The 14,806-nt window shown below is 45.7% G+C and overlaps 1 protein-coding gene across 7 annotated transcripts in view; it reads right to left on the reverse strand.

Annotated features, from left to right (window-relative positions):
• Window positions 1-1,181: 1,181 nt before the first annotated feature.
• TXNDC8 (thioredoxin domain containing 8) overlaps window positions 1,182-14,806 on the reverse strand; it is a 39,184-nt gene continuing 25,559 nt past the window's right edge. For 3 of the 7 annotated variants that reach the window (XM_054500626.1, XM_054500621.1, XM_054500619.1), the window contains 2 exons: window positions 2,207-2,272; window positions 1,182-1,296 (listed from right to left, as the gene is read on the reverse strand). In XM_054500626.1, the coding sequence (XP_054356601.1) occupies window positions 1,234-1,296; window positions 2,207-2,272 (129 nt within the window). In that variant the 3' untranslated portion in view covers window positions 1,182-1,233. Of the gene's footprint in view, window positions 1,421-2,206; window positions 2,273-14,806 lie in introns of all 7 variants that reach the window. The other 4 variants (XM_054500629.1, XM_054500623.1, XM_054500622.1 and 1 more) reach the window with 2 other exon arrangements.

Here is a 14,806-nt window from a genome sequence, read left to right on the forward strand (position 1 = left end):
CACCGTGCCTGGCTAATTTGTCTGTTTTTTGCAGAGACAGGGTTTCACCATGTTGCCGAGGCTGGTCTCAAACTCCTGGGCTCAAGCAATCCACCTGCCTCGGCCTCCCAAAGTTTTAAGATTACAGGCGTGAGCCACTGTGCTTTGCCTACTCCAAAGAATTCTAAAAAAGCATATGGAGCCTATGCTTTGTCAAAATCTCAGTTATTAATGCCTAGGAAAGCCAGCTCCACTCTGTCTATGACTTAAGACTCCAGTGTTTATCTGGTGGCAGCCTCAGCATAGGCACAATTAGTATAGTATAGAAGAAGCCTTCTCCTCTGGGCTCTAAATGTCTGAGTTATCTCAGTTTTTTTTTTTCAATAGGCAGTAAAAGGACTTTCTGGTTTATATGTGTGTGGGTCTGTGTGTGTGTCTGTGTTTATAGGAGGACTTTAGAAAGGGAGTGAGAGAGAGAGAAAAATGACACAGTTCAAACATAAAATGATGGCTGGGCGTGGTGGCTCATGCCTGTAATCCCAGCACTTTGGGAGGCCGAGGCAGGAGGATCACTTGAGGTCAGGAGTTCGAGACCAGCCTGGACAACATAGTGAAACCCTGTTTCTACTAAAAACACAAAAATTAGCTAGATGTGGTGATGCCTACCTGTAATCCCAGCTACGTAGGAGGCTGAGGTGGGAGAATCGCTTGAACCTGGTAGGCAGACATTGCAGTGAGCCGGAATCATGCCACTGCACTCCAGGCTGGGCAACAGAGCAAGACTGTCTCAAAAAAAAAAAAAAAAAATGATGCATTGGAGAAGAATTTTGTACTATAAAAAATGGCTGAATTGGCAGAGGCTTTCATATATTCAAAGTGCACGAGGGCATTAAGGCATTTATTTGTTCCTTGACCACTGGGAAGAATTGGATCTTTGCTAATCTCTGGAAAATCTTGATGACCTGGTATTACTTAGCTGTGCAGGACCTCTCTTGTGAAGCTCATAAAAACACTGCCAAAGGAGTGTGCGCAGAGCAAGTGGGAAGGCCAAGTTGGAGAATGGAAATGACATAATCTCTGATATTGCAACAGTTTTTAGCAATTGTGCAATGAAATTGCATTATGGTATTCAACCAGCAAAGCATTAGGAGAGAGACCAATAGAACACTACAATGTTTGCTGGAAATAAAAGCACAAACACATTTGCTCTTGCCTTTTAAAATGTCACAAGTGTATTTTGCCTTGGAGATCAGCTTACATTAATTCTTGAATCTTGGCTTCCAATTTTTTAGCATCAGCTCCACAAAATTCAAAAATCTGTTCACAAATGCACAAAGGTGAAACATTTATTGATTCAAGTACTGCGAAAATGTTGAGGCTTTAAGGAATTTTATTCTTGATTGAAAAGTTAATCCTACTCATTTCCATCATCTGCAAGACACTTTAAATATAAATACACATTAAACACATTAAATTCATAATATTTTCATATTTGGCATCCTTTCAAAATTACTTATGCTAAAACTTTGCCAGATCTCTATAATTCTCCATAATATACCTTTAATCTAAGATCTAAAACATATAATGATGCTGGAAATAAACTAACTCCATCACTGGAACTTCTCAGAGCTCTTATACATTGGTATCGAGGATTTGTTAATTAATATACACAATCTCCTGAAATCAAATGGCCTGGGATTTGTCATTCCCTGACTTCTCCCCAGGTAAGAGTATTATAATTCATTGATTCTAAGAAGCACATGTTCTTTTCAAATGTTTACATCTCTGAATCAGAATTCATTTCATAGTGGATGGTATGTTATATTTCACTTGGAACACTTTTTAGTGGTATATAAAATAATGCATCTTTCATGAGAGTGTCTTATTTTGAAGAAAGATGGAATTCAAAGACTTTAGTACTAAATATATTACGTGGTTGAAGACAAGGAAGAGTGTGAGGTTGGGACTGGGTGAAAACTTGAGTTCCCAGTAAGGGGGTGGTTGAGCCACCAGGAATGGTGTTAGGACTTTGGGGCAGGGGCTAGAAAAGTCTAGAACTAACTTTAGTGCCTGGTGTGCTGCAGGGAGAAACCATCCCCACACCTAAGGCTTCTGCTTCTCCAGGCAGCAGCATTCTGCCTGAGTCTGTCATTATATTTATTACTTCAAAGTAAACCCCAGATTTACTTTATCAAAGTAAACTCTACCTTGATCCCATTTCACTTACCAGGTTGCTCATGAATCCACTTCTGTAACAGCAAATTATTCTTTTGATTCTTGAGAATAGGGTTACCTAAGTGTGGGTGCAGAATTTCATAGTTTATCTGAGTTGCCTGGTTTGTAACCATCTCCCCTATAACTAGTTCTTTTGGCCTTGGCCAGGGGAGGAAGGTGTCAGAAAGGATCTGCAAAAGTTTCTCTTTGCTAAGAGTTAGGTGGCAGCTGGGTGGTGGCTCTTTGGCATGAAGGGAGGTTCATGATTTTCTGTGAAATCTGAGGTCAGAGCTCATGCAGAGATAAGAACTTCTGGTGGGAACATAGGCAGGGCTTGGCTAACCTGAATGACCAGTCTTGGCAGGAAGCAATGATAAATTCATTTTGCCTGTTTTTGGACTTTTAAAGATGGACGGCTGGGTGCAGTGGTTCATGCCTGTTATCCGAGCACCTCGGGAGGCTGAGGCGGGTGGGTCACTTGAGATCAGGAGTTTGAAACCAGTCTGGCCGACATGGCAAAACCCCATCTCTACTAAAAATACAAAAATTAGCCAGGTGTGGTGGTGCGCACCTGTAAGTCCAGCTACGTGGGAGGCGGAGGCACGAGAATCACTTGAACCCAGGAGGTGGAGGTTGCAGTGAGCCACGATCAAGCCACTGCATTCCAGCCTGGGTGACAGACAGAGATTCTGTCTCAAAAAAAAACAAAAAAACAAAAAAAACAAAAAACGGAATATGGGGCACTGATTCAAATGTAATTGTTTTTAAAAAAATAGAAAAAAAGAAAGATGGAATTCTACAATATGTATTCTTCTGTGTCTGGCTTCTTCCACTCAACATGATATTTATGAGACTTACCTGGATAGTGTCACTGCAGTCATTTTTCAGTGTTTCTTTGGTATTCCATTGCATGAATGTAACACAGTTTATCCATTTTCGCTGTGACAAATAGTGCTACTGTGGATGTTCTTGTCCATATCTTTGTAGGGATATCTTTGTGGGCACATAAGCACTGATTTCTGTTGTATAGCTAAAAGTGGGATTGTGGGTTCTGCTTCAGTAGAAGCTACCCCACAGTTTTTGAAATTATACTGCATGTATTATTTTTTCTTTCTTTCTTTCTTTTTCTTTCTTTCTTTCTTTCTTTCTTTCTTTCTTTCTTTCTTTCTTTCTTTCTTTCTTTCTTTCTTTCTTTCTTTCTTTCTCTTTCTTTCTTTCCTTCTTTCTTCTTTCTTTTCTTTCTCTCTCTCTTTCTCCCTTTCTTCTCTTTCTTTCTTTCTTCCTTCCTTTTTTTTTTTTTTGACAGTCTTTCTCTGTCACCCACTTTGACTGTAACCTCAGCTCACTGCAACCACTGCCTCCTGGCTTCAAGCGATTCTCCCACCTCTGCCTCCCACCACCACTCCTGGTTAATTTTTAAAATTTTAGTAGAGATGGGGTTTCACCATGTCGGCCAGGCTGGTCTCAAACTCCTGACCTCAAGTGATCTGCTCATCTCAGCCTCCCAAGGTGCTGGGATTACAGGTTTGAGCCACCATGCCTGGCCTGCATATATTTTCAATTTATACTCTACCAGCAGAGGATGAGTGTTCTAGCTCTAGCTCTGCATCCTTGACAACACTTGATATTGCTAGTCTTTTTCATGTTAATTCTGGTGGCTTTAGGGGACAAGTTTGCTACCGAATTCCATATGTTTCACCTGACTTTAGCAATGGCTATATAACTTGTCTCTTTCGGTCTCCAGTCTTGTGCCACTTAGGTCCTTTCTCATCCCTGAAGCTCAAAACCACAAATCCAGGCATGCGATCCTTCTTTGTAAACATCTTCAGTTTTTCCCCATCACCATACAATCCAAGCTTCTTCCAAGGTCTCCCTAATTTTGTCCTGTCTCCCTCCCTGTTGCTCCTTGCCATAAACCTTGAACTCAGATCCATTTGTTCATTTAACAAATACTTAATAAGTGCCTTCTATGAGCCACACTTACTGTGAACAAAACTGACAAAATCCTCTCATGAGCTCATCTGCTAGTGATAACTTTTTACTATTGTTGTGTTATTAGCCAAAGAATTCCTGACATATACCCATGTTATTTTATAACACTGCTTCCTGTCATCTTTTCTCACTTGCTAATCTTAACCATCCCTCAAGATGGTTTGAGTAACTCATGGAGCCTTCCTTGAACCTTTTCTCTGTGATCCCATAGTACTCTGGGCATCGCAGTATTAACTAATTTTTGTCATCTGTCTTTCCCACTACACCAAGGACGAAGACTGTACCTGAAATTTTTTTCCATATATTATTTATTTATTTATTTTAGAGATGAGGTCTTGCTCTGTCACCCAGGCTGGAGTGCAGTGATGCGATCATAGTTCACTGCAGTCTTGAACCCCAGGGCTCAAGTGATCCTCCCACCTCAGCTTCCTGAATAGCTAGGACTACAAGCATGCCCCAAAACACTGGCCTTTTTTTTTTAATTTTTAAATTTTTTGTAAAGATGAGGTCTTGCTGTGTTACCTAGGCTGGTCTCAAACTCCTGGCCTCAAAAGATCCTCTGCCTCCCCTCCCAAAGTGCTGGGTTTATAGGCATAAATCACTGTGCCTGGCTTTATAGTTTTAGTATCCAATCTAGTACCTTACACAGAGTAGGTGTACCATTGATGACTGTAGGCCTGTGTTGAGCTAAGTTTCAGCAACTAGGTATTACCTGTCTTATTCTATCTTTATCTTGTTTGCCAAAGAGAAATGTTACATTCCTGTCTCCCTATCCAGCACTGCGCTCTGCATACGGGAACTTAATAGGTGGAGTTAATGGATAAGGAGCAATTTACTGATAAGAGCTTATTGCACAGATAGCTTTCTTTTGAAGAGAGATGTATGCAAGGCAAATAGTTTAATTTCTGCCCAAAGTGTTGTGAGAGGAAAATAAATAAATCTTGGGGTCCCCAAATCACTAAGCTAAAGGGAAAAGTCAAGCTGGGAACTGCTTAGGGAAAACCTGCCTCTCATTCTCTTCAAAGTCACCTCTCCGCTCACTGAGATAAATGCATATCTGATTGCCTCCTTTGGAAAGGCTAACCAGAAACTCAAAAGAATGCAACCATTTGTCTTTTATCTACCTATGACCTGGAAGCCCCCTCCCCATTTCAAGTTGTCCTGCCTTTCTGGACCAAACCAATGTTCATCTTATATATATTGATTGATGTCTCATATCTCCCTAAAATGTATAAAACCAAGCTGTGCTCCAAGCATTCTTATACACCAATAACAGACAAACAGAGAGCCAAATCATGAGTGAACTCCCATTCACAATTGTTTCAAAGAGAATAAAATACCTAGGAATCCAACTTACAAGGGATGTGAAGGACCTCAAGGAGAACTACAAACCACGGCTCAACGAAATAAAAGAGGATACAAACAAATGGAAGAACATTCCATGCTCATGGATAGGAAGAATCAATATCATGAAAATGGCCATACCACCCAAGGTAATTTATAGATTCAATGCCATCCCCATCAAGCTACCAATGACTTTCTTCACAGAACTGGAAAAAACTACTTTGAAGTTCATATGGAACCAAAAAATAGCCCGCATTGCCAAGTCAACCCTAAGCCAAAAGAACAAAGCTGGAGGCACCACACTACCTGACTTCAAACTATACTACAAGGCTACAGTAACCAAAACAGAGATATAGACCAATGGAACAGAACAGAACCCTCAGAAATAATGCCACACATCTACATCTGATCTTTGACAAACGTGACAAAAACAAGAAATGGGGAAAAGATTCCCTATTTAACAAATGGTGCTGGGAAAACTGGCTAGCCATATGTAGAAAGCTGAAACTGGATTCCTTCCTTACACCTTATACAAAAATCAATTCAAGATGGATTAAAGACTTAAACGTTAGACCTAAAACCATAAAAAACCCTAGAAGAAAACCTAGGCAATACCATTCAGGACATAGGCATGGGCAAGGACTTCATGTCTAAAACACCAAAAGCAATGGCAACAAAAGCCAAAATTGACAAATGGGATCTAATTAAACTAAAGAGCTTCTGCACAGCAAAAGAAACTACCATCAGAGTGAACAGGCAACCTACAAAATGGGAGAAAATTTTTGCAATCTACTCATCTGACAAAGGGTTAATATCCAGAATCTACAAAGAACTCAAATTTACAAGAAAAAAACAAACAACCCCATCAAAAAGTGGGTGAAGGATATGAACAGACACTTCTCAAAAGAAGACATTTATGCAGCCAAAACACACATGAAAAAATGCTCATCATCACTGGCCATCAGAGAAATGCAAATCAAAACCACAATGAGATACCATCTCACACCAGTTAGAATGGCGATCATTAAAAAGTCAGGAAACAACAGGTGCTAGAGAGGATGTGGAGAAATAGGAACACTTTTACACTGTTGGTGGGACTGTAAACTAGTTCAACCATTATGGAAGTCAGTGTGGCGATTCCTCAGGGATCTGGAACTAGAAATACCATTTGACCCAGCCATCCCATTACTGGGCATATATCCAAAGGATTATAAATCATGCTGACCCTCTCCCTCTCCCCTCTCCCCTCTCCCCTCTCCCCTCTCCCCTCTCCCCTCTCCCCTCTCCCCTCTCCCCTCTCCCCTCTCCCCTCTCCCCTCTCCCCTCTCCCCTCTCCCCTCTCCCCTCTCCCCTCTCCCCTCTTTTTTCGGTCTCCCTCTCCTTCTTTTTTCGGTCTCCCTCTGTTGCCGAAGCTGGACTGTACTGCCGGGATCTCGGCTTGCTGCAGCCTCCCTGCCTCGGGCTCCTGTGACTCTCCTGCCTTGGCCTGCCGGGTGCCTGGGATTGCAGGCGCGCGCCGCCACGCCTGAATGGTTTTTGTATTTTTGGTGGAGACGGGGTTTCGCCGTGTTGACCGGGCTGGTCTCCGGCTCCTGGCCTCGAGTGATCTGCCTGCCGCGGCCTCCCGAGGTGCTGGGACTGCAGACGGAGTCTCGCTAACTCAATGCTCAATGGTGCTCAGGCTGGAGTGCAGTGGTGTGATCTCGGCTCTCTGCGACCTCCATCTACCAGCCTCCTGCCTTGGCCTCTTGGAGTGCTGAGATTACAGCCTCTGCCCCACCGCCACCCCGTCTGGGAGGTGGGGAGCGTCTCTGCCTGGCCGCCCATCGTCTGGGATGTGAGGAGCCCCTCTGCCCGGCCGCCCTATCTGGGAAGTGAGGAGCGCCTCTGCCCGGCCGCCCATCATCTGGGATGTGAGGAGCGCCTCTGCCCGGCTGCCACCCCGTCTGGGAGGAAGTGAGGAGCGCCTCTGCCCGGCTGCCCCGTCTGGGAGATGAGGAGCACCTCTGCCCGGCCGCCCCGTATGGGAGGAAGTGAGGAACGCCTCTGCCCTGTTGCCCTATCTGGGAAGTGAGGAGCGCCTCTGCCTGGCCGCCACCCCGTCTGGGAAGTGAGGAGCGCCTCTGCCCGGCTGCCACCCCATATGGGAAGTGAGGAGCGCCTCTGCCCGGCTGCCACCCCATATGGGAAGTGAGGAGCGCCTCTGCCCAGCCGCCCCTTCTGGGAGGTGAGGAGCGCCTCTGCCCAGCCGCCCCGTCTGGGAGGTGAGGAGTGCCTCTGCCCGGCCGCCCCGTCTGGGAGGTGAGGAGCGCCTCTGCCTGGCCGCCACCCCGTCTGGGAGGAAGTGAGGAGCACCTCTGCCCAGCTGCCCCATCTGGGAAGTGAGGAGCGCCTCTGCCCGGCTGCCACCTCCTATGGGAAGTGAGGAGCGCCTCTGCCCGGCCGCCCACTCTGGGAAGTGAGGAGCGCCTCTGCCCGGCCGCCCACTCTGGGAAGTGAGGAGCGCCTCTGCCCGGCCGCCCACTCTGGGAGGTGAGGAGTGCCTCTGCCCGGCCGCCCCGTCTGGGAGGTGAGGAGCGCCTCTGCCTGGCCGCCACCCCGTCTGGGAGGAAGTGAGGAGCGCCTCTGCCTGGCCGCCACCCCGTCTGGGAGGAAGTGAGGAGCACCTCTGCCCAGCTGCCCCATCTGGGAAGTGAGGAGCGCCTCTGCCCGGCTGCCACCCCCTATGGGAAGTGAGGAGCGCCTCTGCCCGGCCGCCCACTCTGGGAAGTGAGGAGCGCCTCTGCCCGGCCGCCCACTCTGGGAAGTGAGGAGCGCCTCTGCCCGGCCGCCCACTCTGGGAGGTGAGGAGTGCCTCTGCCCGGCCGCCCCGTCTGGGAGGTGAGGAGCGCCTCTGCCTGGCCGCCACCCCGTCTGGGAGGAAGTGAGGAGCACCTCTGCCCGGCCGCCCACTCTGGGAGGTGAGGAGCGCCTCTGCCTGGCCACTCCGTCTGGGAAGGGAGGAGCGCCTCTGCCCGGCCACCCCGTCTGGGAGGTGAGGAGCGCCTCTGCCCGGCTGCCACCCCGTCTGGGAGGAAGTGAGGAGCACCTCTGCCCGGCTGCCACATCTGGGAAGTGAGGAGCGCCTCTGCCCGGCCGCCACCCCATATGGGAAGTGAGGAGCGCCTCTGCCTGACCACTCCGTCTGGGAGGTGAGGAGCGCCTCTGCCCGGCCGCCCCGTCTGGGAGGTGAGGAGTGCCTCTGCCCGGCCGTCACCCCGTCTGGGAGGAAGTGAGGAGCACCTCTGCCCGGCTGCCCCGTCTGGGAGATGAGGAGCACCTCTGCCCGGCCGCCCCGTCTGGGAGATGAGGAGCACCTCTGCCCGGCCGCCCCGTCTGGGAGGTGAGGAGTGCCTCTGCCCGGCTGCCACCCTGTCTGGGAGGAAGTGAGGAGCACCTCTGCCCGGCCGCCCCCTCTGGGAAGTGAGGAGCGCCTCTGCCTGGCCGCCACCCCGTCTGGGAGGAAGTGAGGAGCGCCTCTGCCTGGCTGCCCCATCTGGGAAGGGAGGAGCACCTCTGCCCGGCCGCCACACCGTCTGGGAAGTGAGGAGCGCCTCTGCCTGGCTGCCCCATCTGGGAAGGGAGGAGCACCTCTGCCCAGCCGCCACACCGTCTGGGAGGTGAGGAGCGCCTCTGCCTGGTCGCCCCGTCTGGGAGGTGAGGAGCGCCTCTGCCCGGCCGCCCAGTCTGGGAAGTGAGGAGCGCCTCTGCCCGGCCGCCCTGTCTGGGAGGTGAGGAGCGCCTCTGCCTGGCCGCCACCCCATCTGGGAGGAAGTGAGGAGCGTCTCTGCCCGGCCGCCCCGTCTGGGAAGTGAGGAGTGCCTCTGCCCGGCCGCCCCCTCTGGGAAGTGAGGAGCGCCTCTGCTCGGCCGCCCCCTCTGGGAAGTGAGGAGCGCCTCTGCTCGGCCGCCCCGTCGGGGAAGTGAGGAGCGCCTCTGCCCGGCCGCCCCGTCTGGGAGGTGAGGAGCGCCTCTGCCCGGCTGCCACCCGGTCTGGGAGGAACTGAGGAGCGCCTCTGCCCGGGCGGCCCGGTCTGGGAAGCGAGGAGCGCCTCTGCCCGGGCGGCCCCGTCGGGGAAGTGAGGAGCGCCTCTGCCCGGCCGCCCCGTCTGGGAGGAGAGGAGCGCCTCTGCCCGGGCGGCCCCGTCTGGGAAGCGAGGGGCGCCTCTGCCCAGCCGCCCTGTCTGGGAGGTGAGGAGCGCCTCTGCCCGGCTGCCCTGTCTGGGAGGTGTACCCAACAGCTCCGAAGAGACAGCGACCATCGGGAGCGGGCCATGAGGACGATGGCGGTTTTGTTGAAGAGAAGGGGAGGAAGTATGGGGAAAGGAAGGAGAGATCAGATTGTTGCTGTGTCTGTGTAGAAAGGGGTGGGCATAGGAGACTCCATTTTGTTCTGACTAGGAGAAATTCTTCTGCCTTGGGATGCTGTTGATCTATGGCCTTTTCCCCAGCCCCCTGCTCTCTGAAACATGTGCTGTGTCAACTCAGGGTTAAATGGATTAAGGGTGGTGCAAGATGTGCTTTGTTAAACAGATGCTTGAAGGCAGCATGCTCTTTAAGAGTCATCACCACTCCCTAATCTCAAGTACTCAGGGGCACAAACACTGCAGAAGGCCGCAGGGTCCTCTGCCTAGGAAAACCAGAGACCTTTGTTCATGTGTTTATCTCCTGACCTTCTCTCCACTATTATCCTATGACCCTGCCATATCCCCCTCTCCGAGAAACACCCAAGAATGATCAATAAATACTTCAGAAATTAAAAAAAAAAAAAAAAAAAAAAAAAGAAATAAATCATGCTGCTATAAAGACACATGCATATGTATGTTTATTATGACACTATTCACAATAGCAAAGACTTGGAACCAACCCAAACGTCCATCAATGATAGACTGGATTAAGAAAATGTGGCACATATACACCATGGAATACTATGCAGCCATAAAAAATGATGAGTTCATGTCCTTTGTAGGGACATGGATGAAGCTGGAAACCATCATTCTCAGCAAACTATTGCAAGGACAAAAAAACCAAACACCACATGTTCTCACTCATAGGTGGGAATTGAACAAGAAAACACTTGGACACAGGAAGGGGAACATCACACACCGGGGCCTGTTGTGGGGAGGGGGGTGGAGGGATAGCATTAGGAGATATACCTAATGTAAATGACCAGTTAATGGGTGCAGCACACCAACATGGCACATGTATACATATGTAACAAACCTGCACGTTGTGCACATGTACCCTAGAGCTTAAAGTATAAAAAAAACAAACAAAAAAAACCAAGCTGACCATCTTGGGCACATAGCATCAGGACCTCCTGAGGCTGTGTCACGGGCACACGTTCTCAACCTTGGCAAAATAAACTTTCTAAATTAACTGAGACCTATCTCAGATGTTTGGGGTTTACATTTGGCAACCACAAAGGGATTCTGAGTGGAGGTACCCCTGACCTTTGGTAAATCTCCTATTGGTGCTTGATACCAGCATGAGATAACTTTATGGCTCAAACCAATGGGACAATTTGCTGAGGTCTGGGAGCACCCCACTCTAGAGAATCCCCAATCTCCTAAGATTTGGTCAAGATCTAATTTATTTTGCTGTACAACTCCCTTATTTTTGGAGTTTTACTTTCTTCCAACAAGGAAGGCAAGATTTCCTGCTTTCATGATGATGGAAGGCAGGTAACTCCTTTATAGAGTCTGAGGTTGCTCCCAACAGGGAAGACAAGTTTGATTTTTTTCCTGCTTCTTCAGCCCAAGACACAACCCTAGGTAAGTAGCTGAATTTGGGTTTTGTCTTGGCTAGAGTTAACAACCAGCTGATCTTAATTTCTCCTTATCATTAGCGTGCTCAGAGATCACATTTTTGTTATTGTTGTTGTTGTTTGTTCTTTTCTTTCTCCCATCAGATTTGACCTACTCTACCTGACTTGGTCAAATCTGAGTGAGAATTCCAAATTATGGGTAACAAGGCCTCTCTAATTTGGCTACAATTCCTTGCAGCTGCAAAAGAGGGAAAACAAAACAGAAAACCATGCACTTGGTTTCTGTGTTTGCTTCCTGTCTTTTAAAAAAAAAGTTTCTTTCATTTACTTTTCTTCTACAGCATACCTCCTTCCCCTTTGCCACCTGCAGTACCAAAAAAATCTAGAGAAGGCTTCTAATGATTTGAACCCCTTTAAAGAATTCAGAACAAAGGTGCCACTCACCCCTTTTGATGTGTTGTGTTTTCTTTGTGGAGTTTCAAGAGTCATGGGCAGATTCTTCTTAGGTCTAAAGCTCTATTTTCCTGTATTGCATGACCTGACCTCTTTGGCTTTGTGGGTACCAGAGATGACCTTGTACTGTGAGAGGTTTTGACCTTAGCGTGTGTAATGGCGAATGAGAACTACAAAGTTAGGGGTGGCTGAGCACAGTTTACAGGAAGTGGTCTTGGCTGTTATTTTATTTTTTCTCCTAGGAAGTTGTTAAGGATCCTAATTCTAGTTCAGATATGCATTCTAAAGGATCTTCTCCATTGCTTTTTCTCTGAAAATTAATCTTGATTTGGCTTGTCTGTGTATATTTGCATAAGAGACTGAATTTTCTTAGCTCTGAAGAGAAACAACATTTGCTCATTCCAGCTGAAAGTTGCCCCTGGGTGACTGGGGCCTCGAGGGAGTGTCTGGGGGCTTGACACCCCCACAATGTGCAGCAGCCCTACAGGAAAATCCCCAACAAAAATTAATTTTATGTATTTATTTATTTTTTTGAGATGGGGTCTTGCTCTGTCAACCAGGCTGGAGTGCAGTGGCATGATCTCAGCTCACTGCAACCTCTGCCTCCCATGTTCAAGTGATTCTCCTGCCTCCGCCTCCCTAGTAGCTGGAATTACAGGCATTCACCACCATGCCTGGCTAATTTTTGTATTTTTAGTTGAGACGGGGTTTCACCACGTTGACCAGGCTGGGCTTGAACGCCTGACCTCAGGTGATCTGCGCATCTCAACCTCCCAAGGTGCTGGGATTACAGGCGTGAGCCACCGCTCCTGGCCTAAAAATTAATTTAAAAAAAGGCTCATCCAGGAAACACATATAAGGGCTGATTACCTAGTGTTTTGAGCCCTCTCAGAGATAATAGACCTCTGGAGAGAGAAACTGAGTCATGTAAGAGGGTAGAAACAACTCAGTGGTGTGGAATCCTGCTTACAAGCAGCACACATCGATTCATCACACAAAAACTCTAGGCCACAGCTCAGTTCCTTTTATTAAGAAAAAAAAGTGGGAAACCAATAATCTAAGTTCCTTATTAATAATCTCAGTTCCTTTTATTAAGAAAAAGAAAGTGGGAAACCAATAATCTAAGAATGAGAAGAAAACAAGGAGAATGACTCCCCTTTCAAGCACTCCGTAGGTTTTATGGCACCTCTACTTGCCAGAGTTTATGTAAAATGGAAATAATATGGTCTTTGTGCACATTCACATTAAAGAAAAAAGAGTCCTAGGATCCATCTGCAAACTATAGAGTTCCTAAGTTATAGAATCTTTGTGTGTGTGTGTGTGTGTGTGTGTGTGTGTGTGCATGTGTATATTGGAAAGGCCTTTATAATTTCTGTAATTTTTTGTTTAATTGGCAATTAAATCCATTTTAATTTCCCTCTAGCACACCAGACATTTTCTTTCCATACTTGATTATGTAAATTTTGCTGATTTTCACCTGAGTTGTTTCCTTTAATATGCAAATTTAAGGCGATTTAGCTGACAATTGTCTAGGGTAGTGAAACAAGTTATCAAGAATTTGAAAGTCTAAGATAGGAAAAAATAGATTCTAGATGTACTTCTATTGGCATGCCTAATACATCTATGTATTTATGTGTTATGTTACACAATGTTTCATTCCTGAAAATATATAAAAGAGCTCTAATTAGTTGGCTTAAGAAAATAAAAGCACTTGAATCAAATACTTTATCAGGAAAAAAGGAAAGACTAGTCAAAGGCTTTTTCAAATTTATGTAACTTAAGTAAAATCTTTAATAAATAAGCTAGCTTTAAAATTATTGGAAACGTAATATTAGAAATGTCTTAAGAATTGCCAGCATACATTTTTGTTTGCATTTATTAATCAAGCAACTTAATACTTATCCCTGCTAAACACTATAAGGTGTCAAAATTTGGCATAGGGGTTACAAAACTATAAACCCAGCCCAAAACAGAATGAACTTTGCTTGTGTAATTTTTAATAAATAAGACATTGATATTGGTTTAATGAAAATAGTTACATCTTGAATTTAGTAACTTCTAATCTTTTGGCTTCAAGCAGTCTAGTCCACAGGCAGTAAAGTTTGTTTTAGGAAAGGACTGTTATCATCTTTGTTTCAAAGCTAAGCTATAAACTAAGTTCCTCCCAAAGTTAGTTTGGCCTATGCCCAGGAATGAACAAAGACAGCTTGGAGGTTAGAAGCATGATAGATTCAGTTAGGTCAGATCTGTTTCACTGTCTCAGTAATAATTTTGCAGTGGTCGTTCCATAACTTTAAATGATGACTATCACAGTTTACATAAATAATCTAGGTAAATGATTAAAATAGTTAGGTAAATACAATGGGAAAAATACTTGTAGACAAACTCATCATAATTTAGAATCTAAAGTTAGATTAATAGATATTTCATTATTTGGGTATTTTTCAATAAAAATGTATTGTAGGAAAACATTTTTTTTTAAAGAAGTGTGTCCTTTTTAAAAAGGTGAATAATTTTTGTCTAATTCAAAGCTTATTTAAAGGTTATGTATAAAACAAGGTAAAAGAAACCAGGAAATAAGAGCAATGTAAAGAAAGTTACAAAAATAAAGAGGTGTATATATATGTGTGTGTGTGTATATATATCCATACTATATATATACACACATACTATATATATATATCCATACTATATATATACACATACTATATATATATATCCATACTATATATATATGTATCCATACTATATATATATATATATCCATATATATATATATGGATTGCTATATTACTATATCCATATATATATATGGATATATATATACACTATATATGGATATAGTAAACTCATTTAACTTTTTTGTTTTTTGAGATGAAGTTTCACTCTTGTTGCTCAGGCTGGAGTGCAGTGGTGCTATCTTGGCTCGCCACAACCTTCGCCTCCCAGGTTCAAGCAGTTCTCCAGGGAGAGCTGAAATGTTCATGAATATCAAGCAGAACAGCAGTTATCTGCATGG

The sequence above is a fragment of the Pongo pygmaeus genome, chromosome 13 (assembly GCF_028885625.2).
Source record: "Pongo pygmaeus isolate AG05252 chromosome 13, NHGRI_mPonPyg2-v2.0_pri, whole genome shotgun sequence".
In the NCBI taxonomy this organism is placed as follows: Eukaryota; Metazoa; Chordata; class Mammalia; order Primates; family Hominidae; genus Pongo; species Pongo pygmaeus.